The 27955-nt window shown below is 45.6% G+C and overlaps 1 protein-coding gene across 2 annotated transcripts; it reads left to right on the top strand.

The window, feature by feature from the left end:
* The first annotated feature begins 878 nt into the window (after positions 1–878).
* PAK6 (p21 (RAC1) activated kinase 6) lies at positions 879–27803 on the top strand. Of its 2 annotated transcripts, XM_058848182.1 has the most exons (12): positions 879–985; positions 1100–1425; positions 1740–1939; positions 2537–2601; positions 11253–11461; positions 15319–15915; positions 19072–19563; positions 19808–19941; positions 22560–22686; positions 22872–22997; positions 23721–23855; positions 25772–27803. In XM_058848182.1, the coding sequence occupies exons 5-12, from the start codon at positions 11258–11260 to the stop codon at positions 25937–25939; spliced, it is 1983 nt and encodes a 660-aa protein (XP_058704165.1). In that variant the 5' UTR covers positions 879–985; positions 1100–1425; positions 1740–1939; positions 2537–2601; positions 11253–11257; the 3' UTR covers positions 25940–27803. The 2 variants fall into 2 exon arrangements, with proteins under 2 accessions (XP_058704165.1, XP_058704173.1); XM_058848190.1 differs by lacking the exons at positions 879–985; positions 1100–1425; positions 1740–1939; positions 2537–2601 and adding an exon at positions 7574–7710.
* The last annotated feature ends 152 nt before the right edge of the window (positions 27804–27955 follow it).

Consider the following 27955-nt stretch of genomic DNA (forward strand, 5'->3'; position numbering starts at 1 on the left):
TGGGAAATGAAGACTAGGAACTTCAGTCTGACCCATCTGCTCCAAAACATTCTCTCTATGAACTTTGGTTCTGTTCCTTCTCCATGATAGTACTGTAGAGCTCATGAATTCCAACTACAGCTGGGACTCTGGCGCTTGTACAAAGACACTGCAACTCTTTCAGTTGGAATGAACAGGTAGGGAGGAAAATGGGAATGAGGAGAATATGGCTAAAAGGTCACTGGGCTGGCCTATCACTGTGGGACAAGCCACTCTCAGCAATAATAATGACCACCTAATGATTATTTGTAGCATGTGTCTCATTTATTTAAGGGTGGTTCAACAAAACCAATGTTAAAAAACCCCTAAAAAGTCACTGGAGTGGGTTTTTATGCTTTATATCTCTGTTCTTTCGACTTAAAAATATCTGAGGGTTAAGCCAGCATTGTCAGTGGTTTGCAGAGGCCAATGAGGTTTGTTTGCAATGGAGCAAGGGCAGCTGATGGGTTTGCTGCCATGAACTCTGACTGCTCCAGGCTGTAATCCCCAAAGTGTCCTCTGATGATGGCCCAGTTGCCGAGCCCAGCTGGCACTGCTACTGCCGGAGCTGGTGTCCTGCTGCTTGTGGAAAGTCTATTTCCAGGAGTCAGTAAACCCTGAGGCACAGGCAGCGCAACTGGATTAGAGGGTGATCCCAGACTCCAGATCTGGCAGCACTGACTCATGGCGAGGACAGGGGAAAAGTAAAAGCACTAGGTCATGTGCTGCTCATCTGCAATGCAAATAAACGGGGTGAATTCTTCTACAGCGAGCCATAAAGCAAGCAATCAAAGCTTTCCTTCCTGGAATGACAAGGGATTGGTGGCAGGTCCTGAAATTTGCAGCCAGGCGACACAGGTGGAGATGTCGGGTTTGTTAGAAGCTTCAGCAGCTCCTGGCCCCGAGGCTGTGGAGCCGAGAGAGAAGAGCTGACGAGTGGAGCTTTAATAAGTCACAGTGAAGTGGGGTGTGAAAAAGGGCAGAGGGGAATGGGAGACGATCTTCCCAAGGTTCTTGCCTGAGATGTGGCACATCGTGGTGTCCAGGTGTGACTCTGAGCTCTTTCTTTCATTCCCTCTAGGGACCAAGAGAGGAGACAGTGAGAAGAAGGCGAGATGGTTCCAACAGGCTCTACTATTGGCATCTGTTGTTTTCCATGGAACAGGAATCTGAGGCTTCTCCACGCTGAGCGCTTCTGTGTCCCATCTGCTACCACACCCTGAAATCAAACTCGGCAGCTTAGGTGAACCAGGCACTGTACAAACATGTCAGACTTGCCTCCACCCCTTTTTCTTCTCCCGCTTTCTCCTGCCGTCTTTCTCTCTCAAGTTTATCGACGCGTCAGCGGATTCCAGTGGCAGAGCATTCTCCCTTCACCTCTGGTCACGGAGCAATGAGGAGTCAGGGGTAAGCACCCTCCCGCAGATTTGGGGGTCAACATTGATTAGCTTGCTTGCTTGCTTTAAAGCCAGAACAACCGTCCTAATGGCCGCTGTTTTGTGGGATTTGTTCCCTGTGTTTACGGAGGACTGGGTTTGTCAGTTTAAACTAAGTCTCTGCTTCCCAGTGGCTGTGCTGCCTCGGCTTAACCCCTTCCCTTCGGAGCTGAGCCGTGCCACTGCTAAGGATTAGCGTAATGATCACACGTGTGTTGGCAGTGCCAGCCTGGGGTGAAGTGAGAGTGAAATAGTTCGGGGGGTCATACAATTTTTTCTCTCAAGGGATGTTTCTGGAAGGGAAGAAAAACTGGGAGCTGGATTCCTTTGGGAAGGAGTTTGCTTCATCTTTACTCCTATAGCCCAGCAACACCGTCCTCCAATCGGCTTTGCTGCATGACAGTGGGAGAATTTACCTCCAGGACCCTTCCTTCTCCTCTCCCTTGGAACTGTCCACCACCGGCATTGTTGCTGCAGGACTGCCAGTAAGATCTTGTGGTTTTTGCTTTCCAGGGTCTATGAGGTGGGACAACGTGTGGGGTTGAGGTCTGGCAGTTCAGCCAACTGACACTCAAGAGGATGGGGAATGTGGAGGGAAAATGCCTTATTGAATCTTGCAGGGTGATGCTCTTAAAACCTTGGGGTGAAGAAGGGGTTAAAAGTTACTCTGGATGATGCTTGAGAGGGCAGACAGCATGTCAGGAACATGCATACTCACTGCCTTTACAGGAGACAGAGCAATATCTGCTCTTGAGTATCTTGTATCTGCAAGGACCCTCACCATACCTTACAGAGAGGTCTAGTTTAAGCATTTCCCATGTGCATTCCCAACCTTCTGGCAGCTGTGCTGGCCAGGATCCTTTCAGAACATCTCCTGAAACTATGCTGGAGTACTTGTGTGGGGCTAGGTGTGTGTATTTTGGCTGGCTGAACGCTGCCTAATTTCGTCCTATTTTAATTACAATATACAGTTTTATTGGGCATTTGTACTCACTTTTGTCAGGTAAGCAGTGCATACAGGCAGGTATTTGCAGTGACAGAAAATAGTTCTATCTATTAATACTTGGTTTCTTCTTTGCCAGGACATTAATGCTTTAATGTATTTGGGGACAGAGCACTGAAAAAACAGAAGAGCAATTTGTGTCTGGTGAGTGTGAGCTCTCAGGTGAGGCTGGGGGATGTACAGAGAGTAAGAGACCTTTGCCCTCTCTCTGTCTGCTTTTCTGAGTTCTCTGTTTGGGTACAACCTGAGTCAGCCCCTAACACAAGTGCTGGGGAAGGGAAGCTGTTGCCTCGCTTTCTCTCCAGCCCTCTCTCACAGAAAAGTCTCATTCCTGATGGTGTGATGAAGCTTTATATTGCTTTTAAAATTCAGTGCTGCCTTGGTATGTACATCCTGCGAGGTGTGTGAACAATGATTTCTGAATCTAGAAGCAAAGCTGATCAAATAGTGGAAAGAGCTGTCAGCAAATAGTTTGCTGGATTAGTAACTGTGCTCCCAGATGGAAAGCCTGCTCTGTGCATATGGGATGTTTCTGTCTAGATGGGTGTGAGTATGGATGTACCTGGGAAGGCCACCCTGAGTCCTGCTGCCAAGGCTTGCAAAACAAGAAACAGCACTTGCTTGGTCACAAAATGGTTTTCATTCCCAAGGAGAATGAAATTAAGGAGAATTTTTTAAAGTTTGGCTGTCCTGCCTCTAACCAGGAAAAAAAAGAGCTCTTTTTAACCTACTTCTGTAATATGCTTAGGGAAATTCACAGGCAGAGTAAAGAGCTAAATATTTGTGTAAATTGCTTTAAACAAAATTGCTTAAAGCAGATTGGACTAGCTTAACCCAACTGCAAGTGAAAACACACAGCCAGGCTCTAAGCTCTGTATTGCACTTGAGGGTTTTTTGGGTGCCTGCAGGGGCACCCTGCTGAAGTTCCATCCCTGTCAGAGCAGCAAACGAGCTCTGTACCTGGACAGGACTTAAGTCAGCAGGAGTAGCTGAAGCACTGCTCAGCACTGAGAGCTGCAGAGAGCACAGCAAACTGACACCTCCTCAGGGTGGGTTCTGGACTGGGGAGCAGCTTCCCTGTCTGTGGCACTAACACTTCTCCTGCACCAGTCTCACTGACTTTGAGTTATAATGGCATAGACTTAGTGCAATGGAGCGCAAAATCAGCACTTGGCTGCTACAGGTCTTGTTTTTAAGGAATTTCTCATTATGGTTTCTAAAGCTGCAGGATTACCATGTGGTTTGAGGACTAATGCACTGCCTTTCGGTCTTAGCAATGATACTGCTGTTCTGAGACTGACCTTCCATTTGTCTGGCAAAAGAGAACAGTGGGGATGGAGGGTGCCCATGGACTAAAAGTTGAAACCTATTTCCCTCAAAAATGTCTCAGGAAATTATACTTTCCCTAGGGCTCAGCCATTTAACTTGTAGTGTTAGTAATTAGATTATTTTGTAATTAATTGATGAACGGAATGTAGCTGTAGCCAATAGCAGTCATTTATCTCATGTAGGGAGTGTACCTGAGGTTTTAATGTACAGAGGGCTGTGTGAACACTCACAGTCGTGGCAAACAGAGCAGGATAACCGATATTCCCCGAGAGAAGACTTGTCTGTTGCGATTTAAATTTGCATCTCGGTGTTGGCAGCAGTGAGCAGGAAGGCACTGAGAGTCAGGCAGGTTGTAGGGTTTAAGTGAATCTGTCCCTCCATGTTTTGGGGAGCACTGCCTTGGCTGCAGTTTTCCCATCAGTTATCCTGTGGGGATAGCACAGGCAAACTGCCTTGCAGGCTGCTGACAGCAATTAAGTATATTTGTATCTCTCTTTGGGAGAACATGATGAGCATAACTAGGGACTGAGATGGTTTAGTGCTGGCTGGAAGGAAGTTTAACTCTTGCATCTCTATACTTGGGTGATCTGGGGAATTGCTGGGGTGTCTCTTCAGCCCTTTGCTGTGCTGCTGGAGTGATTATGGTGATCCAGGACAGTGATCACCAGTGCCTCTGCTGGGACAGCTCTGCTTGTGAGAATTCAGCCCTGCTCCCTGAGTGTGTGACTCTTCCTGCATACAGTAAAATCTGTGCTATGCCCATTTGCAGCACAGAGCTGTAGCTTCCCTCTCGTAACCCCGTGTGCCAGAGGCAGCTGGATCTGCGAGCCATGCAAGAGCACGCTGAGGTTCCAGGGCTCACATGGAGCCGCAGGATGTGGTGCCCAGTGCCTTGGCTCCTTCCCCTGCCATGTGACCCCACATGCCAGATGTGGCCCCTTGGCTTGTCCCAATGTAACCTCTTATCTGATATGTAAGATGTTGCTATTCATGTGAATTTTTGGAGACAGGACCTTAAATGTTCTTATTCTAATCTTGATAGTACTTTTATGCTGATTTTGAATGTATCTGTCACACAAGACAGCTGAGAGTGAAGCCCTGTCTTGAAGCTCTGTGGTGCTTTGCATTAACAGCAAAATACAGCAACTTGTTTTTGACTCTGATGCATCCTTCATGGCCAAATAACATCAGGAAATCCATGTGGAACAGTGCAGCTGCTCTTTGGACAGGGATCAGGGAGGGGCATAGGTGTGAGGTGAGTGTCAGAGGTGCAGCACAGCGTGGTTTGGTATAGCCAGAACAGGACATGAGCCACATGAATCATGTAAAAGGTGGGGAAAAGGGTCAGATTTATTGTGGCTTTGGTCTCAGCCTGGTGACCTGCAGCACACGTCCTGCTGGCTCTGCGTGCCAAGGACACGATGAGTGAGCCGCCCTCCCTGTTGCTGCTGCAGCATTTGGTGGCTGTACCCTGTCACACACTGAGCCCCAGGTGGGAAAGGCTGCTCTTGTAATGAAGGCACTGGACTGCAGCTGAGGTTTGGGTGTGATTTCTGTCTCTGCTGCTGGGTTCTGTCAAGGCTTCTGGACCTACGTGCTGGTGTCCAGATCAAACCTGTGGTCACAGCATGTATTGGCCTCTACTGGGGCCCTGCACCCATGTTTTCTCGCTGTGGAAGTGTTGGGCCTGGATCTGGCCTTGATATAAAGTGAAAAAGCAGCCAGGAGACATACCTGGGAGATGCTGTAGATCTGCTAATCTAGACATAGGTGGGAAGAAACAGGGCTAGTAATTTTTTTTCTGTCTCATCTGCAAATGAGGATAATAATTCCCTTTCTTCACCTTTCGTCTGTTCAGATGAAACCTCTAGAGGGTGGGGCCTGACTTCAGAGACAGAGACAATGGGATGGTGACTTCTTCAGCTGGGATTTCTAGGGGACTGTAAATAATGGAAAACTTTGTTATTTGTCAAGGGATAAAGCTCATTAGCATTTGGGACATGCCTGTACTGGTTTTGGAAAGTTCAAGAGGTCTTTTCTTTGCAAGTGCTTTTATTTATGTCTCAGAATGAATTTGGTATGGTATAGCTAAAACACATCTAAAAGTATGTAACCCAGCAGCGTCCCAAACAAGCTGAGCAAATAGGCGTTCACTGTGTTGTAGGTTTTAGTCCTAATTTATGAGCAAGGAAATGGAGCAGGGGAGAGAGAGGAAGCACCGAAGCCTTCAGACCCTGCCCAGTGGAGGCATGGCAAAAAATACCAAGCCAGTTGTGCTGTTCTTCTCATTCCTCAGAAATAGACCCACCAATAAAACAAATATGTCTGTCCCTAAGCTTATTTCTAATGTAATATTAATCTGTGCTCTCATGTGTGTTTGGTCAGGATTTAGAGCATTACATCAGTTTGCTGTGCTGTTGCTTTGCTCCAACACTCAGCTTTGCCATGGGGGGCTGGTGAGGGAGAAAGGAATAGAAGGAAAGGACTTGAAATGAGGAAAAGGACAGCACAGCAAGGAAATATCCACTCTTCCTTTGGGAGGAAAAAAAAGTACTTCAACCAGTATTTCTAAAACTAGAATTGCAGACAAATGTTGGAAGGTGTCAGGACAATGCTCTAGGATCCTGTTTCAGATTTTTGGACCATTTGGCTTTTTCCCTTTCACTGACCCTTGTTGCCATTCCTTGCTGTGTAAAGTCACTTCTGGGTTTGTCAGCTCTTCAGGGACCTAACCTGTCATTTCCCTTTGTTTGCAAAGTGCTATGATCATTTATGGCTTGTTATAAATAATAAGAGTGTTGGAAACCTCAAGAAGGCAAACATGAGTATTTTAGAAGGTATGGGATACAGTGAAATTCCCTATGTGCATATTCACACATACATTTGTGTGAACACATGCATATGACATGCATGGATAATGGCCTAGTTATCCTGTAATCCATTTCAAATGCAGCATATGACAGTGACCTGAGTAGCAGAGTATGGAAATACATTTTTCCTTTTAATTGGCAGGTTCTCTGGGATCTTCATCTTCCTACTGCAAACTCGATCTGCATATTGCAGTTCCTCAGGTCCTGTAGGAAGAGTTCTCCTTCTCTCCCTCTCCTTTTGGAGCTGGCCAGAGCAGTTTGGCAAATCAGCTGTGGGAGGACTTGGAAATGATGGGAATGGCTTTCTTGAGCCCAGGGACCAAGCGTTATCTCTGGTCCGGGGCAGGAGGAATGTAGGGAGCTGCGTCCAGATCTGCGATAGCGACGCAATGAGCTGATGAACGAGTTCAGTGCTGCAGCAAGGAGGGGGAGGGAGAGCTTATTTTTAACTGGAAACTGCACAAGTGAGACTGAAGTAGCTCTGTGCTGCCGTGCTATCATCAAGTGCATGTGTGAGTGAGGGAGGGTATGAGCACGGCTCTGGACGGCGCGGTGTCCTGGCGGAACGTGTGGCTGGACGTGAGCAGGGTGGAGGCAGGTCGGGTGAAAAGGCAGTGCACGCTGCTGCCTTTGTCTGGGCGTTGGAACGAGCCACTCTTGATAACATTTATCTAGTTGTTTTTTTTTTTTTTCCCCTCTCCGGGTGATGTTGCTTCTTTTCAGTGCCCTCCTCCTCGGGTTGCCTGTCTCCCACCCATTTCTCTCTTCCTTCCTAACTCTCATTCCCCTTCCATCCTTAATCTTCCCACCCCTTCCTCTCATCTGAGGCTGACCCCTCTCTCTTCTTGCCCCTCCTTCCCAGTTGATCCCTCCCCCTGCTCTGGATCTGCTGGCTGTGGGATTTTTTCTCGTGCTCACTGGCAGATGTGACAGCTTTTGGAACTGTATCATCTAGGAACAGCTATATCTGGAGTTGAAAAACCTAACGTGGTTTCCCAGGCAGCAGGAATGGATCGCTGAGAGAATTTCAATCTCCGACTGCTTTTGTCTTGTGGTAGTGACTTTTATTATTTATGTTTGTGACATTTCTTACAGTACGGTTGTCAGCACTGAATGAAAGACTAAAGTCTAGTAGATTATTATAAAATCAGTGTCACAGTATTTGTGTTGTTATATTAAAGGGATGCTGTCTGTGTTTAAATACAGGTTTGGCTTGATTTACAAAATCTTATATGCATAAAATGTTCTTATGAATTTCTTACTGACTTAGAAAAGGCCTGGTTTTATATGTTTTATTTAACAATAAACGTTCTTTAGCTGGGTATTGGAAATACAAGTAAATAGCTCTTGCATGAAAACCACAAAGTGAAAGGAGACTGGTTAAATACAGATCTCCTCAACGAGATGCAAAACCTACCAAGATTATTAGAATTCATTGGATTTCAAATAACTATTTTTAGTGTATGTATTTAATTTGATCCTAATGCAGTTTACCTTTAAACCACCTGTCTGATCTCTTTATAATCAGGGATTGATGCTGACCATATAAAGCAAATGCCATTGGATGCCCAGGGGTGTGTTGTATTTGGAGCTGATTACATTTTGTTGTTTTTAAGCTGTCTGTTTTAAGCCAATAAGGTAGATGCAGACCATGCCAACCAGTCTCCTAAAACAGACCATGAACTCAGTAGGTGCTCCTTTCTGGGTTTTAGAAGCATGCTTTTGGCTATGGGATCCAGGTATAGTCCACATGTTGATTGTCAGGGATAGGGATTTTATGTAAATATACAAATGTACTGTTGTGTTTATACTTCTGCAAAGTGAGATGGTGAAATAGAGCCACTGTTCTGGTTGGGGCCAAAATATCACCTGGGCTTTAATATTTTGCATTTTGAAGCACCTAAGCCAGAATCATTCTCCTTATGGGGAAATACCTGACATGTTCAGAAAACCATTGATGCTACCTACAATTGCTAATGATTGTGGCATTTGTAACACCCTGTTTTACAGGACCCTTTGCCACATGAAGCACTTAAAAGAGCAAACTTGAGACTGTCTGCTATGCCCTGGGTATCCTCTCATTATGAAGCTGTGAGAGTAGGAGCAGAAGAAGAGGTACTGGTTGAAATAGTAAGATCACTGGGATTGCTGTGGCCAGGTCAAGGTGGATCAAGGAGCTGTCATAACTCACATGTAGTCAAGGGTTCAGAACTGAACCACTTGCTGTAATACTGCAGAGAAACTCCCTGCTTTCCTTGGAGGCTCTCAAGCTCCTCAGTAGCTCCAGCTGTTGGTTTGAGCACTAACACCACGAGCTATTAGAGTATCTTTCTTTTCTGGGATTGTCTGCACTTTTTTTTCCTTAAAGAATCCTTAAAGTCCCTCTGACTTTAGTCTTGATTATTAGTTAATAAGCAGCACCTAAGGGGCCTGAGAGATGAATCACTGTGTTTGAGGAGCTGCAATACAGACCTGGAGCACAGACACCCTTCCCATAAGCTCTCCATTAAGATGTATTTGAGTTTTCGTTGGAGCTTGTTCTAAGCAAAGATTATTCTGGCTGCAAAATCTCTCCTAGGCAGAGCAGTTGCTTCCAGTCTCTTTTGTAAGTGGGTTGTTGTTTTTTTGTTTGTTTGTTTTTTGGTGTTTTTTTTTTTTTTCTTTCCTAATCTTTTGTTTTCTTTTTCACCTGGGAGGTATCTTTAGCAGGCTGTCGCAATGGACAGAGCGTGTGAAGTTGGTGTTTCATCAAGGATGGGTTGCATGACTGGGGGTTAGATGGAGCAAAGGTCCTTCTCTGCCATACAAACACTTCCTATCCCTGTGACTGCAGGATCGTGGTAACCAAACTGGGAGCCGCTGTGTATTGGATTTTCAAGACCCCAGTCTAGCACCAGGGAGCAAAGTCATTGTTCAGATGGTGGCTGCACTTTGCTCCCTAAACAAGTTTAGAATGGGACAACCTGGAAAATGTTTGACATAGATTTCACTGTGATGTGCTGATTTTGGAGACTGATGTCGTCTACAAGTGTGCTCATGTCTACACCATAGTGGGTTATCTCTCTATGCGGTCTGTCTCTCTGACCCTTGTAAATATTTATCCAGCACAAATAGTTGGAAGCTGAGGTCCTGTACAGGGGAAGAGTGACTGCTACAAAGTTGAAGATTAAGTGACAAAAATCCCCAGCCTGGTGTTAGGGAAGAGATGGCATTCATGGCTGTAAGCAGTGTTAGTGAGAAGCAAATGCCAATTGTAACATTTTCTGTGGAAAACAAAGAGCATATAAATGTTATTTTTGTTTATTGGGGGATGTTAGCTGCTTTAAAAAACCTGTGCAGCTTTTTCCCAAAGCAGTGAGTAGAGTCATAGAACATTTCAGGGGAGAAGGGACCTTGAGAGGTACAGCCCAACCCCCTGCTCAAGGCAGGGTCAGCTTGGAGGGTCAGGCTGGATTACTCAGGGCTTTGGCTTTGAGAGCAAACCCCTGAGGATGGAGCCTGCCCAGCCTGTCTGGACAGGCTGCTCCAATGTTGGACTCTCCTGGTCACAGGAAAGCTTTTCCTTCTTTGCTGTTGGGACCACTCCTGTTTTGATTTATGCCTGTCTCTCACTCCCACCACTCCCCACTGTGAAAAACCTGGCTCTCCATAGAAAATCTCCTTGCCTCACCCTGTCTTCCCTGTCTGGTTTTTGTGAAGAGGTTATGTCAATCCACTGCAGTCCAGCTTTCCCACCTCTTGACTGTATACAGAGCTCTGCTTCATTTTCCTTCATACCTTCCAGATTTCAGAAAGGTCCAATCTCTTAGCTTTCTATCTAAGTATCTTTTTTTGGTTATAAATTCTTAATTCAGATTTTGAAGTCTCCTGTGTTTGGGTATATTTCAGTGTTAGGTGCTTCTGGCTTGTTGCACTTGCACTGGCTGTTCACACAAGCTGTCTCTCTCAGCCCCCAAGGGAAAAGAATCTTAGTTTTTAATTTTAGCTTCTTCAGCTACCTGCTGACAGAGTTTTATTTCCACCTACCACCTCCTCTCTCCCTCCCGAGCCCTCTGTCTAAGCAAGAAAAACTGAGATCCAGAGTCAGTCTTGGGCAGCTCTTCCTTTGGCAATAGTTCTGCTGTCTTTAAGTGGGAGCCAAGTGGATATTACTTACTTGGAGTAAGCAATGAGAAGACAACCTGAGCCCTGTTCATAGCCACCTTAAATTTCAGGCTTGTGGTGGAATCAATTCTGTCTAACTGGCTGGACTCCAAAGCCATTTAATGTAGTTACAAGCAGGTAAAATATAAATATGTATATCTTAATTACTTTTAAAATCATTTTATCAGGCAATATGAATTTGTAGAAATAAAAGAAGTCACTAGAAATCACATCTGAGCTATGAACCTGCAAGGTGGCCTTGGGCAAAATCATCTCTCTCTTGGTGCCTGTTTCCTCATCTGTAAAAGCAGGTGATCAACTCCTGATAAAGTTCTTTTCACTGGAACATGTTCTCAATACAGCACAATTAGCTTGTAGAATTGATACCTGATTTTACTGCTTGGGCCCTTCAGCCCTACACAGGCACTGACGGTGTTGCCTTCTCCCCTTCAGGCATCATGTTTCGTAAGAAGAAGAAGAAACGCCCGGAGATCTCGGCCCCGCAGAACTTTGAGCACCGTGTCCACACCTCCTTTGACCCAAAGGAGGGCAAATTTGTGGGCCTGCCACCTCAATGGCAGAATATTCTGGACACACTGAGGCGCCCCAAGCCAGTGGTAGATCCTTCAAGGATCACAAGGATGCAGCTCCAGCCTATGAAGGTAAGGGAGGGAGATGGTTTTTTCCTGCTCCTCGGGGAGTTTGTCTCCAAGTTGAGGCACTGTTTCTGGTGCCCCATAAATTGGACTAAGGGTAGTATCTGTATGGAATTCAGTGGGTAGCAGGCTTTGATAGCCCAAGGTGATAGCAACTTCATCAGGAATAAGGACAGTAGGATCCTGACCTGTTGCTGTCACTGTTGAAATAACCAGCTGGCTGCCTGTCACAATGATGGGGACCTGTGAAAGCTCCTGTGGTTGCTGACAGGACCCAGGATGCGTTCAGCTGTTGTACAGGGAAGTCAAGAGAAGAGTTCATGGAGAGACCTGTTTTAGCAGGTTTGTCATTCTCGTGGGTGAGCAAATTTGGCTGGTAATTAAGTTGCCAGGGAAGCCTAAGTGGGAGAGAGAGCGGTGTACCACTGCCTTGCTGTTCATGAACAAGTGAGGACAACAAGGACTAAACTAGGGTCTGGGCTAAAATGGTTAATAAACCAGGATTTTAATAGAAAGTGGGGCATAGTAATGGGACAATGTCCTTCAGTAAGGAAAAACAAGTGATTCCTGTAGATGGGTGGGTTTAGATGGCTGGCATCTGGAGACTGTGTGACAGCAGGAATGTGCTGTGGGAAAAGGCAACTTTGTGTTGACCTTTCAGGAAAAGAAATGAAAGATGGTGACAGAAATATTGTGCTTAAAGTCTTGCTTGCTTGGGAGAAGTTTTTGTCCCCAGTTAAAAAAAAAAACCCTGCAGGGGTCTAAAAACTGAAAGGTGTGTTGTAAAACAGAGATGTTGCTTACCTGTTTCTAGGAGGGATATAAAAAAGAGTTGGCTATCTGATGAATATATTTAGCTTTTTGTGTACAGATGCTTTAAAACATGGGAACTGAAGGGGACTATATTTGGTTTAATGTGAGCTTCAGTACCTAATCAAACCTGCAAATGAAATGGCCTGTCAGGATCTTTGAGCAGCAGGCTGGTTTATAAAGGAAAAACTTGCTTAGGAAGAATAGGTGAAAAAAAAAAAAAAAGGCAGGAGGTATTTCCTGGTGTCCTGAATGTGCTTTGAGGTTCAAAATGTAGTAGGGGATAGGAGCACAATCCAGAGAAGAGATAAAATGTGTAATAAGAGACCAACTTGGTTAGATCAGGAGCTCTGTAATGAGCTTAAACTGCAGGAGGATTGCTCAGAAGGGTGGAAACTAGGTCAAGTTATAAAGGGCAAAGAGAAAAGAAATTCATGTAGAAGCAAAACTGGAAGTCCAAGGCACAAAAAGAGACGTTATTCTCAAAGAACATAAAGGGCACTAAGGACACATCATGAGTGCACTGAGGAGGAGAAGGAGGATGAAGGAAAGAATTTGTTCACTGCTGGTTTTGGAAGAAAGTTAACAGATGACACTGAGAATTCCTAAGTGTTTAATGATTTTTCACTGGTCTTCATTAGGTGTGATCAGTGGGCTGACAATTAGCATGAGCATGAAGGGTTGAGAATGCAGGCCAGAATAAGCAAAGAACAGGAACAGAAATGAGACTTAGCTAAGAAGTTGCATATTTTCAAGTCAGCTGGGCCTAATGAAATTCAAGAAATTGCAGATCAGTCAGAATAATTTCTGTCCCCAGAAAGAGACTGGAACAAATAAGCAAGTAATCTATTTGCAGCCACTTCTAAGGAGATAGCAGCCATAATAGCTGGCAGACAGTATGGATTTATCAAGAAAATAATCACGTCAAACAACCCAATTTTCATTAATCACAGGGTAGGGGGCTTTGGGTCAGGGAGAAGTGATAGCACTCCCCTGTACCTTGACTTCAGTGAGGCTCTGGACACTGGACCAATGGCATTTCCAGAGCAAACCAAGTTTCCTCAAGCATTAGGCAATGGATGCTCAAAAAATAGTGTGAGACGTCACTTTTGAAACAGAAATGTGTGTGAAGAGATTTCCTGGAGTTTGCCCTGAGCCTTATGCTGGTCAGGACTTTCATGTCTGACTTACTAAACCTGAGGGTGGTAAAAGCTTGAAAGGAGGTGCAAATCCTTAAGAGAACAGGGACAGAATACCCAACAGGCTTTAAAAGCTAAAGAATCATCTTAAATGAGCACTGTTTCTCCCAGTAATTCCAAATGCAAATGCTCTCATAGACTGCATAACAAAGCTTACTGTTTCTGGTAAACTCCATTTGAATTAATTCCTGTTCAATGATATCAATAAATTGGATATTTTTCTTTTTCCAAGTGCTAGTTGGCCAAGCCCTCATATATAGTCCTGGATTCAATTATCAGAGTAGTTCCTGTAGCTTATAAAATGGTGCTTTTCCTATAATTTCTTAGTTTTGGTCAGTAAGGCATGAGCTGTGTAGAAGCACTCCATATAGATTTGACTCAAATTTGGATGTTTCCTCATTAATCTGATGCAGCCCTTAAACACAGCAGTGAAGCAAGATTAACTCTCCTCTCCCCATCTGCTTGGGCTAGGTCTGACTTCATGGGAGTGACCTGAGTCTAATTCTAGGGAGTTTTAGACAGAAGGGGAAAAGAGAACTGCAGTGGATTTTCTGGAGAGGCCGTAGCATATTGTTGGAGACTTCTTATTTTGAGAATATGCACATCTTTCTGGAATGACTTCTGTCCATTTCGGACAAAAAGTTCATGTCCCCAGCACATGGTTCTGTGACAGCAGCTGGGCTGTGGAGGAAGGGGGGGTGTGTGTGTGGTGAGGGAGGAGGAATGAAGACCAGAATTTCCAGCTGCAGCTGGTGTGTGTGCCATGGAGTGAGCTGAGATGTCCTTTCTTCACCTTGTTGAACAAAAATCTTCTGTTCTGCCTTTCATTCTCAGACACTGAGCAAGCCAGGTGCTCGTTTGTGCACTGTGGTGGTGTTCTGTTGAAATTACTGGAGCTGCTATGTTGCACCAGCTAAGTATTAGTCTCAGTGTAATTAATTCAGCATGTTTAGAAGATCCCTGGAGCTCAGTTAGCAAACAGGAGATTGCTGTCACTCCAGGGAAGGACTTTCCTCAGGCAGAGGTTCATGAAAGTGTAGGAGTGAACCTGTGCTGCAAATTTTTGTGGAGAAATGAAACATTTTGGTTCCCAGCACTAGAAAAGCTTTTGTAAGCTTTTCAGTTCCAGAAAAAAACAAGGTAGAACACTACATAATATACCAACAGCTTCAAGTGTCCTACTTGTACAGAGCTGGTGCCTGTTTGGATGGAAGCCTTGTTCTTCAGTGTTTGCTTACAAGGCAGTTGTGAGCTGCTGTGACCCTTTGTTCATCATTTTTAATTATAATAGCTTGGCAGAGCAGAGCAGGGAGGCAGAGTTGGAACAGCACGGTCTGCACTGGTCAGGATTGGGATGTATTAGCAGAAATTGTAGAGAAGCAGACTGAGGGACTGATTACAATGCTATTGAGAGTGCTTCAGGGGAGAGATGAACCTTGTATAGGCACAGCAAAGGTGAGTTTTGCAAATGGAGCTTGCAGCATGCTGGAACTTCTGAGAACTAATATTTCAGGAGCTTGGTGGGTGCATTAGTGATGTAGTGTGACACAGTTTCAGCACAAGAAATCCAGGAGTGTTGAAATATCCCAGTTTTGCTCTAATGTTGTCTTTTAGAATATGAGCACAACAGCAGCACTGACTGCTCTGGCTGACAGCACTGCTGCTCTGACAGCGGGATGTAACCCAAGGACCCTTTTTTTTCCTTTAGTAAAGGACAGTGAAACAAAAGAGTGAAATTGGTAATTTTTCCCGAATTCCTTGAGTTGTCTTTGGCTGTATGTACAAAATCTAACCTTTGACAAGAGAAATTGACCCTTGCTTCTTACAGCTTCTCACCTTCTCTGTGTTTCCCAGACCGTGGTGAGGGGCAGCACCGTGGAAGTGGAAGGCTACATCTCTGGTTTGCTCAATGACATCCAGAAGCTTTCTGCCATCAGCTCGAACACTCTGAGGGGCAGGAGCCCCACCAGCAGGAGGAGAGCCCAGTCCCTTGGGCTCCTGGGAGATGAGAGACCCCCAGACATGTACCTTCAGAGTCCTGAAGGAGACTGGGCAGACAAGTATGGGAACTACCTCAACTGCAACGGTGGGTCCAAGGTGGCCCGGAGGCAGACCATGTGGCCAGATTACAAATCCCGCCTGGAAGGGCAGTCTCATCCCAACGGGATGGTGACAAAAGCCCAGTCCCTGGGGCCGTCAGAGTTCCAGGGTGCTGATGGCAGCTGTCTGCAGCGTACCTCTGGGCTGCAGCACGTGCCTGCTGTGCCGGGGGACAGCGAGACACCAGTGAAGAGCCCAGAAGAGGGCTGGCTTCAGCGACAGCCCAATGCCAGACCCTCAGGTGAGGGCAGCCCAAAATCACGGGAGAACAGCCTGAAGAGGAGGCTCCTGCGCAGCGTGTTCCCATCGTCCAACACCCCAAACAAGCCAGGCCCTCCCCTGCAGATCAAGGTAGGAGTTCTTCACTGGACTGCAATGTTGCTTTTACAATTCCAGAGGTTACATATGCAGCCAATTTAATTGCAGACATCAGGCAACCATCTGTTCTTGTTATGATTAATGCTGGAATCAAAATAGTCCTGGGCAGGGGAAATGTGTGTGGCCTGAGCTTCATGAGATGCTGCAAGGCACAGCTCAGGATGGCAGCCAGATCTCCAGCAGAAGGTTTGGCGGAGCTGCAATAGCGTGGGCTGGGAAGGACGAGGGGTCTTAGTCATTACCTTCTGTGAGGTAAAGGCATAACTGCAGTGCCATTCTGCTGGCACCAAAGAACCTTTGCCATTTGGTAAATTGCCATGATTTGCATTAGCAGTGTATTCTTCTGCCTGTGCAAACCAGAACTACCCAGGGAGAGTGTGTTGGTTATAGCTGTGTCTGCCAGGCCACTACAGCAGCAGGGTTTGCATCAGCACCCACAGTGCTGTCACACAGGAAGTCAGCCTGTTGGATTTTGGAAAGGGTGGGACAGCTCATAGCTACAGTTCCCCCAGGAAAGCTGTCCTGAATGGATGACTCATTTCTTATTAAACTGGAGAAAATCTCTGGTTCTTGGTACTGGATAGGAAATGCAGCCATTATTTCTTTTCCATTCTGAGCTGACCCATCATCCATCTTCCTTGCATGGCTTGTCGGGTGGCTTCAAAGCTGGTGCTGGGCCAGGCTGATTCCCAGCAGCTGTGAAGTGCCTGAACTGGGAGGACAATGGCAGGAACAACTCTCCAAACCAACCTGACTGCTCTGAAGGGTATTGCAGGGAGGGGATGTCTTCAATCCAGCTTCTTGCAGTTTGCGTAAGGATCCAGGCTCAAGGCTTTGAGCACAGTGGGTTTCCTTTCCAAGGGCGAGGATTTTGAAGGAATGCAGTCCTTGTGTAACACAAATTACACTTACTGCTGCCTCAGTGACTCTGGGCTGATCTACACTGCTTCAAGGCCTGTCCCCTGAGTGCCTATAACTCAGAACCTTCCCCAGATAGTCTTTGCTGTGCTCAGTACTTCCAGGAGCAGGACAGCCAAGTGGATGTGCTTGGGAGTGTTTGAACTCCACCTTTTTGTCAGAGGAGAGGAGTAGGGAAGACCTTGAAGACTAATCCATCTCTCTGCTCTAGTGAGGGATCTGTGCCATCCCTGGTGGTTTTTATCTAAGATGTTCTTACCAGCCTCTGATGATGAAAACCTGTGTCTCCTGCTCTGATGGAGCCTATGATGTGTAAGAAATGTGTAATTGCAGATGAAAGGAACAGGGATATAACTGAATCATGGAATCCTAGACTGGTTTGGGTTGGTAGAGACCTCAATGTCTGTCGGGTTCCACCCCCTGCCATGCACAGGCACACCTTCCACTAGACCATGCTGCTCCAGCCTGGTCTTGAGCACTTCCAGAGGTGGAGCATCTACCACCTGGCTGGGTAGCTGGCTGAAATGGGAAGGTGGTGCCTTGAAAAGAAAGCACCATGGGAAGTTTGAGTACAACTTACTTATGAAGGGAAGGAGTGGGAGAACCAGTGACACCTCAAAATGTCCCAAGACAGAAAACACGTACATGGGGACTGTCAGATGGCACGAGCAGGAAATAAGACTTAGACGTGGTTAAGCAAACCTGTGTGAGCTCGCACGCATGTTGTGTGCACTTCTGCATGCTCTGGATTATGTGAAACGTGAGTTTTTTTCTCTCTCCTGAGACAAAACAAGATTTGGGAAATAAATTCTGTGTTGCTGTGAGCATGTCAGCACAGGACTGCAGGGGTGGAGCTGCTGTATGGGGAGGAAGGAACTCCTGACAGGCAGTTGTGTTTGTGCTGTGTCCTGATGCTGCTAAATCGTGTTTTCCAGGGCCTGGCTGTATGTGAGGCTTATGCAGATTCTGCTCTTGACAAAAATCCTTGATTAAAACCCAAAGTGCATAGAATTAAATCCTACACAATTATTCCCTGTCTGAGACAAGAAAAATAAGAGCTCTTGTAAAAAATTCTCGATTGGCAGTTTTCAGTTCCCATGCCCATATTATTAACTTTATTAATCTCTCTGAATTGTGAGAGAGAAAAAGCTTTTTGCTTTGAAGTTTCTGTTTTGCCCTATAATATAAATTATGGGTTTGCTCTTTCTGAAGTTGCTTCTTTGACAGATCTGCTATTATTTTGCATGTATTTATATACATATAATATATATATTACATATACGTTTGTATGAATGTAGTGTATTTTGTACCCCACCTGCTAAATGTTGTTGAATTTTAATTAATCAACATTTTCAGGGTGAATATTAGCATGACAGTATTTATCCTTCCTGGCATGGGAATGCATATCCCAAAGTCACAGTCCCACAGGCTGTGATCTTACTACATCTCCTACACTAAACAGAGTTGGGCCTGCTTGTCATTTGAGTGGGAGGTCTCCAAAAACCTTGAGCAGTGCTAATCCAAATTCACTGTGGGTTAGTTTTAAGCCAGTGAGGTGGCAGGTGGCTCTGTGTAGCTGGAGTCTCACGTTGGCTGCCTCCAGCTGTCCTGGTGCCTGGTGCTTTTCCCAAAGTGGAGAGCTAATTCCATGCCTGATCGACAGGAATGCTCTGCAGGTACCAGTGGAAAGTGCAGAGAGTGTTTTCAGTAGGCAGAGTGTAATTACCCAAAGGGAATTAGGCCAAGACATCAAAGTGATTTACAGCCTTGGCATGAATCCCCTTTCCTTTTATACAAAGGAAGATCAGAGGCACAGAGGGATAAAGGATTTTCAAGTTCTCTGCAGCACAGGTTGCCCCTGAGTTTTGGTGGCAAGGTTGGAATGCTTTTTAGTAGCTGGGGTTTTTTTCCGTGGGTTTTGTGTCTTGGTGGTTTTCTTAAAGCATATTCCCTTTAAACTGCCTCAGTTTGGAGACTGCTAAAGCGTAGCACCCATTCCCTAAGGGATTCTTGAAGATCTGCATCTAAGGAGATCTTCATTCAAGCCATGTGTTGGGCAGACCTGGAGACAAGAACCGGAAGCTCTCGACTCCAGTCTGCTTCACGGTGTGCTTAGGATGGAGTGGGATGACACAGAAGTCAGTCCTCACTGCTCTGCTTGTTAATCCAACCATTTTTTTTCTCTCACTTTCTTCTTTGTTCTTCTTGAAGCCTAATGCTTTCTTCAAGCCCCAGCAGTGGGGTTCCCCCCACAGCCCTGCAGCCAAAGCCCAGTCTCTTCCCCCAGACCAACCTGCCTCTGAGTTCCCCAGGATGATCTCAGAAGCTGGGACTCCCCAGAAGTCCCCAACAGCAGAGAAAGCTGTGGCAGTGCCACCAGGCCGGCCCTCCCCAGCAGGGTCCCCCAGGAACCGGCAGACCCAGACCAGTTCCAGCAACCTCCACCTGCCCCAGGACTCTGCTGGGAAGGGGCAGCCAGCCAGCGAGGACCCTGTGGTTGTGACTCACGAGCAGTTCAAAGCTGCCCTCAGGATGGTTGTGGACCAAGGAGATCCCAGGACATTGCTGGAGAATTACATCAAGATTGGGGAAGGCTCCACAGGAATTGTGTGCATTGCCCGGGAAAAGCACTCGGGGCGTCAGGTGGCCGTGAAAATGATGGATCTGAGGAAGCAGCAGCGCCGGGAGCTCCTCTTCAATGAGGTGAGTGTGCTGAAGACAGGGGGATGCTGCTGTCCTCGTTGGAACAATCAGTGTGGCAAAAGGAAGGGAAGAGCAGGGTTATCCTTGTTTTAGTAGCATTATGCTCGTACCAAGAACAGCTGTTGCTGGGGGGATGGAGGCTCTGCGCTGTAGGCGCAGGGCTGTGTGTGCTTCACTTTTGTTGGATAAGATGAAGTGTGGCGAGTGATTTTGTGGTGGTCACTTGTCCACTGTGGTTTTACAGGTGGTGATAATGAGGGACTATCAACACATCAATGTCGTGGAGATGTACAAGAGCTACCTTGTGGGAGAGGAACTCTGGGTGCTGATGGAGTTCCTGCAGGGAGGAGCCCTCACAGACATCGTGTCTCAGATCAGGTAGAAAGCAAAATCCCAGACACAACATGGGAGAGCAGAGTGGGGATTTCTGGGACAAATAGGTTCCCTCAGAGATCTTGTGCTTGCAGTGCCCTGAACTACTAAAGTTTATAACTGTTACCCATTTTGAATATGTGATAATACTTCTGATGTAGAAGGGACTAATTTAAAGTACTGATCCCTTTAGATACCCACTAGTCATCTCCTTGATGACCTTTCCTGTAAAGCACAACACTCATATAAAAAGTGTTGTTTACTATATCTGTTGAATCCTGGCCAGGAACTTCATTGAAAAAGTATTAAAGAACATGCAGAAATAGTTTTCAGTGGTGTAACCTTAGCCACAAATTCAACCTCAGTAACGCTTCTGGAGAAGTGCAGCAGAGCCCTGAGATCTGGACTCCTTCCCAAATTTCGTTGCCTAAAGATAGCAGCTACTGGACACTCTCCTAAATTTGTTTCTTTATCTACACTGCTTCATATTCAATAGTGCTCAAATCATTTCTGTAGGGCAAAGAAGTTGTTCTCAGATGGCCTCTGGTACCTCTCAGGTGTTCTGATGATGCAGTTATGATGATCATATCTAACTCTGACTCTGGAGCACCCTCCTCCTGCTTCAGAGCAGTCCTGTGAGGCTGGAAACTGGGACAGGGAATGCCAGGGGAAAGACTGACCAAGAAGGTCTGTAGGATGAGAGTTTCTCTTTGGAAGATTCAGGATCTTAATTGGATTAGAGTTAGGCAGTATTGCTAGCAGAGATTATATTCATTTTTTAAAAAATCATAGTATGCCTTTAGTTCACATACTGCTTGGCCTAGGTCCTGTGGTGGGTTTAAGGCACATGTCTTGCTCTGTTGGGTTCTGTGTTTTGGAAGCACAATTTTGAGAGGCATCAAGAGCCACACTGTCCTCTGTAGCCTCCACAGCCCCATCTGGATGGAGTGTCCTGGAGACACTTACCTTGACAGGCCCTTCCAGAATTGAGTTCAGAGGCATCTCAGGGTCTGCAAGCCAACATTTAATCCTAAGGAGTGCTGAGTTACAGCTTACAGGGCCAGTGAAACTCTTGAGGCTCTTGGCTGGTACTGATTTACAGATAAAAAGTGATGAAGAGGTTTATGAAGGGTCTGTGTATTTATATCCACCAGTGAGACCTCAGCCTAGATTTGTTTCAAGAAGCTTCCTTTGAACCTGTTAATGAATGCTTTTTTTTCCTCGCATGATAGAAGCAGGATCTTTCATATTTATCAGAAAATTTATCAGAAGTAAGCTGCAAACCTTTATCAGTTTTTCCCAGGAAGGAAAATACCATCATTACAGTCATTAAACTTTTGCTGAGGGGGATAAGTGATTTACATCTCCAGGAGTGAGGTAATCCTCCAGTAATCTGTTTTACACTATGCAGTCACTTGACTGAAACCAAATTCCATTCATGACAGGGTGAAAGTGCACCTCTTGTGATCTTCTGGAACCACAGGGCTTTCAGGTGCATTAGCTCAGGCACTATGAAATGAAAAGCTCCCAAAATATTTGGTTCTGTGCTGGGAAGTCGCACAGGTAGCCTTTGTCCCTCTCCTTTTTCAGGTTAAATCATAAAGGCAGAAGTAGCCCCCTGACACCCTTCAGATTTAGTTGCCGTCAGTGTGGCACAGTGCAGCTACAACCTTGTAGCTGTCCTGGTTTGGAGGAGTATGGTAAGGGATGCCAAACAACAGCACAAGTGTAGATTTCTCAGCTGATGGTGTTGAAATTGTAATGGGTTTAGAAGGTGCTGGTTCACTGCACAGTTCTGCCTTCTGAATGCTCTCTTCTCCTTAGATTCATTTGCAGACCCAAATTTGAGAATGTTTCATTTCTTTGTCCTCAACAGGAGGGTGTTCAGAACAATTGCTAGAGACAGGCTGAGAATCCACAGTACTCAAACTGGGTACTTCAGCTATTCTTTGAAATAATTTACTTCTAGCATTACTTGGTGTAGACTTGCAGAGCTGTCACTGTCCCCAGGTACAGGAGAGAATTTTAATTTCTACCATTTTCACTTGATTGTGAAGGTTTTTGTATTGCTATTCTAAACAGCAACAGCTTCTAAAGAGGGGGCTTTGGGGCTCATATTCCATGTGCTAACAGTGGTGGAAATCAGTGGTGTCTTCCCTGCTTAAAGGAAGCACAGTAGCCTGTGCTACCTTTAGTAAGGTGTGAGTGTAGCCCAAGTGTCTGCAGGAAACACCTAAAGGATCCCTATATTTGCTGACAAATGATGTGTTTGCAGGTTTTGTGAATACAGCTGCACAATAAGCCTTGTGAATTATATCTTTACTGTATTTGCTTTAAAAAAGCTGTCTCACCAGTTACCACACTACCTTGGCATCAAGCAGCACTGCCGTGTGTCAGAGCTGCTTGAAACAGCATCTTGCAGAATCAACTTAGGTACAGAATTCAAAGTGCAATTTCTCTGTATTAAACCTATGAAAACTTTAAGTTTTCAACCATCAAGTAAAAAATGTTTTGCTCAGTAACAGACATGGAAGAATCATAGGGAACTGAAGTATCTGTGTTTTAACCCCCTGTGCAGGAGCACTGTGCTCTGCACAGTTTTAGTCCCCTGTCTCTAATTGCAGGCTGAACGAGGAGCAGATTGCCACAGTGTGTGAGTCGGTGCTGCAGGCTCTGTCCTATCTCCACTCTCAGGGCGTCATTCATCGAGACATCAAGAGCGACTCCATTCTTCTGACCTTGGATGGCAGGGTGGGTTTCCTCAGACAAATTGTTTCCTGTCTTCTCCTGCTGCAGCCTCTATCTGTTATTTCCTTTCTGTTTCCAGTCCCTTGTTTTCCCTTCGTCCTCTTACTCTGTCATCTTTGTCTGTGTTGTTTCCCGCTGTGTTGTTTAAGGCTTATTTTTAAGGTTGGTTGCTTTTTCTCTTTGTACAGGTCAAACTCTCTGATTTTGGCTTCTGTGCTCAGATCAGTAAAGATGTACCTAAAAGAAAATCCCTGGTAGGTACTCCTTATTGGATGGCTCCAGAAGTCATTGCAAGGATACCGTACACCACCGAGGTAAGGGACCGCCTCCCTAATAGCAGGAGAGAACAAGTAATATTCTGAAGTGCCACAGGAAAATAACTATTGGCTTGGCTAGGAAGTCTCTATTCTATTTAGTAAGTCTAGATTTAGGAAGTCTAGATTCTATTTAGTAAATAAACCCAAAAATTTAGTAAATAAACCCAACTATGACTACAGCTTTGATGGTGATGACATCAATATTTCCTAAATTAGTAGTAAACCAGATTGTTCTGCTTCTAGGAACAAAGCATCAACTTGTTCTGTTCTTACACTTAAAGCTTGGCCTAGACTTGTATCTGCTGTGGACAGATGTGAGCAAGGGGCTGTGACATGACAAATATAAGTAAATAAATTCCATAAAGGAAATGGGGGAGATGTGAGCTCTGAGAGGCTCACCTCAGGGAAAGCAGACATGGGAGCTCTGGAGTTCTGGGCAGGTGGCAGCAGACTGACTAGTTTTGTTTATCAACCAACCAGGTGTGGTACAAGCAGTTACTTGCACACCTTTACATGTTGCAACACCAGCATGGCTCAGTCCTGGGTGAAAAATTGACTTTGTTAAACTCATATAAGGAGCCCAAAAGCATTAAGGGCATCAGTGTTGGATTCTCTTGGTACCATTTGTCATGGGTGGGGTGTTGTGGTTGTTGTGAAAGCAATAAAACAAGGACTTGCTCCCCTGGAGTGTGTGTATTGATGTGCTGTTGTGTCCCACAGGTGGATATCTGGTCCCTGGGGATCATGGTGATAGAGATGGTAGATGGAGAACCCCCCTACTTCAGTGATTCTCCCGTCCAGGCAATGAAGAGACTCCGTGACAGCCCTCCTCCCAAACTGAAAAACTTCCACAGGGTGAGTGTGCTGCCAAACACTTGTAAGCCTGATGGTTATCACAGGCAAACATCTGTATCAGCTGTTCCCAGTGGCTGTGGAAATGGTCTTGCTAGGATGTGTTTCTTGGGGAGCAGCTTTGGCCTCGGGGTCTTAGTGGCTGCAAGCTGCTGCTGACAGCTGGTGGCTGCTTTGGGAAACAGCCCTGGCAGTGTCAGGGCACCTGGGCATAAACTGAGAGTGCAGGTCAGAGCTGCTTCAGGTGGACCCAGCAGTTCCCAGCTTGCTGATGTGGATTGAGTAGCTCATCTTCCAAGGAAGGGAACAGGAGGATCCCTGTTCTTGGGAGTTTCCTGCTTCATGGCCTTCAGGACTACAAAGGCTGCATTATGGTCAGAACAGGAGAGCTCAGGGCAGATGGAAACTCATGGAGACACTGCAGCAGCTCAGAAGATGAACTTGGCTTCATGGCTTCTTAGGAAAAAGTAGCAGTGACATAAGAAATAGTGAGCACCTTTCAGTGCCCGCTTAAAGCAGTCTTCCTTTCATTCCATGCCCAGCCTCTGAGATCAAACAGCTTCTGCAGCATCCTGAGCTTCCCAGCCTTTCCAATTAATCAGAGCATCTGCAGCTGTAAAACTGAATTATTTAAGAGAGTAGACTGCTGAACTAACAGCACACATTCCAACATCAACAGCTGTTCTTTCCTTTTTGCTTTTGCAACGCTAATTAAAATTTCACGGTCACATTCTGGACTTGGTGCTTGCCCTCCTTGGGCAGTGTAAAACCATCCTGGGCTGGGTCATACCTTGCTTGGTGACATGGGCCTGCCACAGACTGTGACAGCCAGAGTTGGGTATGGTGTTGCTCTGCTCCACTTTGTACTGGGAAGCAAACTGGCTTCCAGCAGACCTCTGATTTACAGGCCAGTGGGCATCCTCCCCAATGTCCTGCTGTAGTGCAGCTCCAGCTGTAGATCCAGCCCTCTGTTCTGGTGCCAATTCATGGCTCACTGTGGTCAGTGACTGCAGTACTGGGGGCAGCAGGTTAAAGGGATGGCACCTAGGATAATCCCTGCTGCATTGCTAAAGCATGGGCAGATTTGTTGACAGGGATACAGGCTGGATCCTGGCACTCGTCCTGAGCTGTGCGGTGCCTTCTCCAGCAATGCCAAGTGAAGTCATCCAAAGCGCTCCTGAGATGAGCAGTATCTCAGTGGGAACAGTATTTCAAGATCTACTAAGGGAACCAGAGCTGGAAAAATGCTCCCAGTCTAACTGGATGTAATTATCAGCATTAAAATAAAGAAATACATGCCAAGATAATTTTTTGCAGAGGATTAAACCAGCCCGAGATGTACAGGGTCTTGAGGTGGTGCTTGGGGCTGGCTACTCCCAGGCTTTTACACCTCTTCCAAAGGACAAACCTGTGAGGTCATTGAGCTTTTTGGTACTTGTTCTGCAGCTTCTCCATCTTCTTGTAGCTTTAGCACAAAGGTTTTTCAGGCTTTCAGAACCTATTGGAGGACTCTATTTAACTACCTTTCCATTATCTGTGGCCAGTGAAAGAATGGATTAATGCCCCCTTCCCGCCCAGGTGATGTGCTCATGTAGCAGGAATCCTGCTGAGTTTTTGAGCTGAAATCCAAGGAAGTTTAGGTAACAAAATGGGAAGCAAAAGTAACCCAAATGGAAGGATGTTGCAGGCTGTATCTCATTCAAAAGAAAACAACCTAAGTGTTGTGCCTAGCAGTGGCAGAAAGTTATGTCCATAGAATAAAAAGCATGTGACCTGTGTCACATTGCTGGAAAAAACAGGGATACAGATTGGGAATGTGCAGGATCCTTTTAACCACACTCACCTCAGCAGCCTGGTGTTGCATGAGCTGTGCCTGGTCCCTTTGTGTGGCTGACTTCTGGTTGGTTGCTTTTTCACAGACCTCCCCAGTTCTGAGAGATTTCTTGGAAAGGATGTTGACACGGGATCCGCTGAAAAGAGCAACGGCACAAGAACTTCTGGATCACCCCTTTTTGCTCCAGACAGGACTTCCAGAGTGCTTGGTGCCCCTTATCCAGCAGTACAGGAAGCGCACCTCCACCTGCTGACTTTATATGAGGGAAACTGTAGGGAAAAAGAATGTTTATAAAAAAAAAATTATAGAGAAAAAATTGAGAGCCTAGGCAGTCTCGACCTGTGAATGGTGCTTGGAACTTGCCAGTGATTGTTTTTGGAGGACGAATGTGAATCCTTTCCGTGCATCCTCAGCCTTCTGTGGCTTCTTCATTGCTGAAGACAATCAAAACAGACTAGATCTAAGTGAGACTAAGTCTGTCTCAAGGATAAAGCGGGTATTCCATGGCTTGTGGATTGCTGCTGCCGAAGGATGGCATTCAAAGGTGGAGTCTGAAGTTGTGTATCTGAATGTCTGTGGGTTTCTGCACACTCTGGCTGCTGACTACTGAGCTGCAACAATATTTCCCACTTAGAAATGTGATCTTTGTTTCCTTCATTGTACACTGGAGCCATGAGCTGACTCTCTTTGGGGCACAGACACCTTTAAACTGTAAATGCACAATGACTTTTTTTTTTCCTCTGAGACCTTTTCACAGATGATTTTAATTTCCTTTGGTTAAACATGGACCTAGAAACCTGCATACACTTCCTTAGGGAGCAGATGTGATATGTATATATTTGTTTCTAAGTGGCTCTCTTGCATCAACATGCTTCTCTTGCTGCAGAATATGTATGGTTTAGTGGTCAATCTTGAATCCATTTCATAATTTTAAACTTGTGGAGAGGGAAACCCTTGGATATGGTCCTCAAAGTGGACTCTATGAAGACCAGGTGCTCTTACCACCAGGATCTAATGGTTGAAAATTCACCATTTGCAACACTCTGTGTGCTGGTTGGAATGTGAACGGTGTGTTCCTGTGGCTGGTCTCCAGGCACCTTGCTTTCCCAGTCCTTTCTCCCAGGAGAGGCTGAGAAGTGCTGCCCTGGGGCAGTTACGGGGATGCCATAGGAGACTAAATGGAAATATTTGAGCTATCCTGCATATCCCAGGATTGATTTTTGTGTTTGTGTGCTGCTGTCTGGCTATTGGTCTGCCCTTCCCCATAAGCCCTTTACTTCTGGACGGTTTCTGGTTGTCTAAACGGCTTTTTCAGTTATTTTAACATAGTTTTAGGTATTTTGTACGCTGCACTCTCTGATCGGTGAGATCCTCAAGGTAATTGGACTCTAGGTCAGGATTAACATTGTACAGTGATGGTGTGTGTTGTTGTGAGGTCTCAAGAATATATTGGTACCTGTGGAACTGGGATCTTGTTTTGGAACTCCAGATACCAAGGTTTTGGACTTTTAGTTATTCTCAGGACAGTCCTGCTGTCTCAGAAACTGACCTCAGAACTGCGTTTTCTTCAGAAGATGTTCATAACCTCTGCCCTCTGCTATTTGCTCCAGCTACAGATTCTGCTTCAAAATTGAAGCCACGGTTGATTACTTGAAGTAATTTGGGATGGAATTCATCTGCACTGCTGCCAGCCATCAAAGGGTGGGCACTCAGTCTGCAGAGCTGTACATTGGTTCTGTAGCCCATGGGGAGAGGAACACTCCTGGGGGAACAGCTCTGGAGGTGGTTCATCCCCTTGGTTCAGACACCTGCTGAAGGACAAAATCACTCTCTCTCTTACCCATGGCAGGTAGAGGTTGTAGGGGGTTTCTGTAGACTGGATGTCTAAGTTTGGAGCTGATGGAGTTGGTTGAAATTAATTCATTAAGCTCCTCCTTAGCTGCACTGGAAAATTTTTGATGTAAAATGTTTCTGTATTCCAGATATATTGCTTTTTTTTTAATGCAAAAAAAGCAGGGCTTGGAAAAGATTTATAATTTGAAACAAACAGTCCTGCTCGTCTTTAGTTGTGAAGCCTTTGCACTTGTGTTTTAAATTAAAGTAGTTCTTGATTTATTCATAAGCCTGTTACAGTGTTGAGATGCTTAAAAATGTGTCTGTAGTTCAGAGACGTGAATGTGAACCTTGGAATCTGTTCTAACTTCCTTCTTCTGTTGCTATATGGCTTCTAAAACTAGAGGAGACTGCGGCAGGAGCCTGGATCCTGAGT

Source organism: Poecile atricapillus, chromosome 1 (assembly GCF_030490865.1).
Source record: "Poecile atricapillus isolate bPoeAtr1 chromosome 1, bPoeAtr1.hap1, whole genome shotgun sequence".
NCBI lineage: Eukaryota > Metazoa > Chordata > Aves > Passeriformes > Paridae > Poecile > Poecile atricapillus.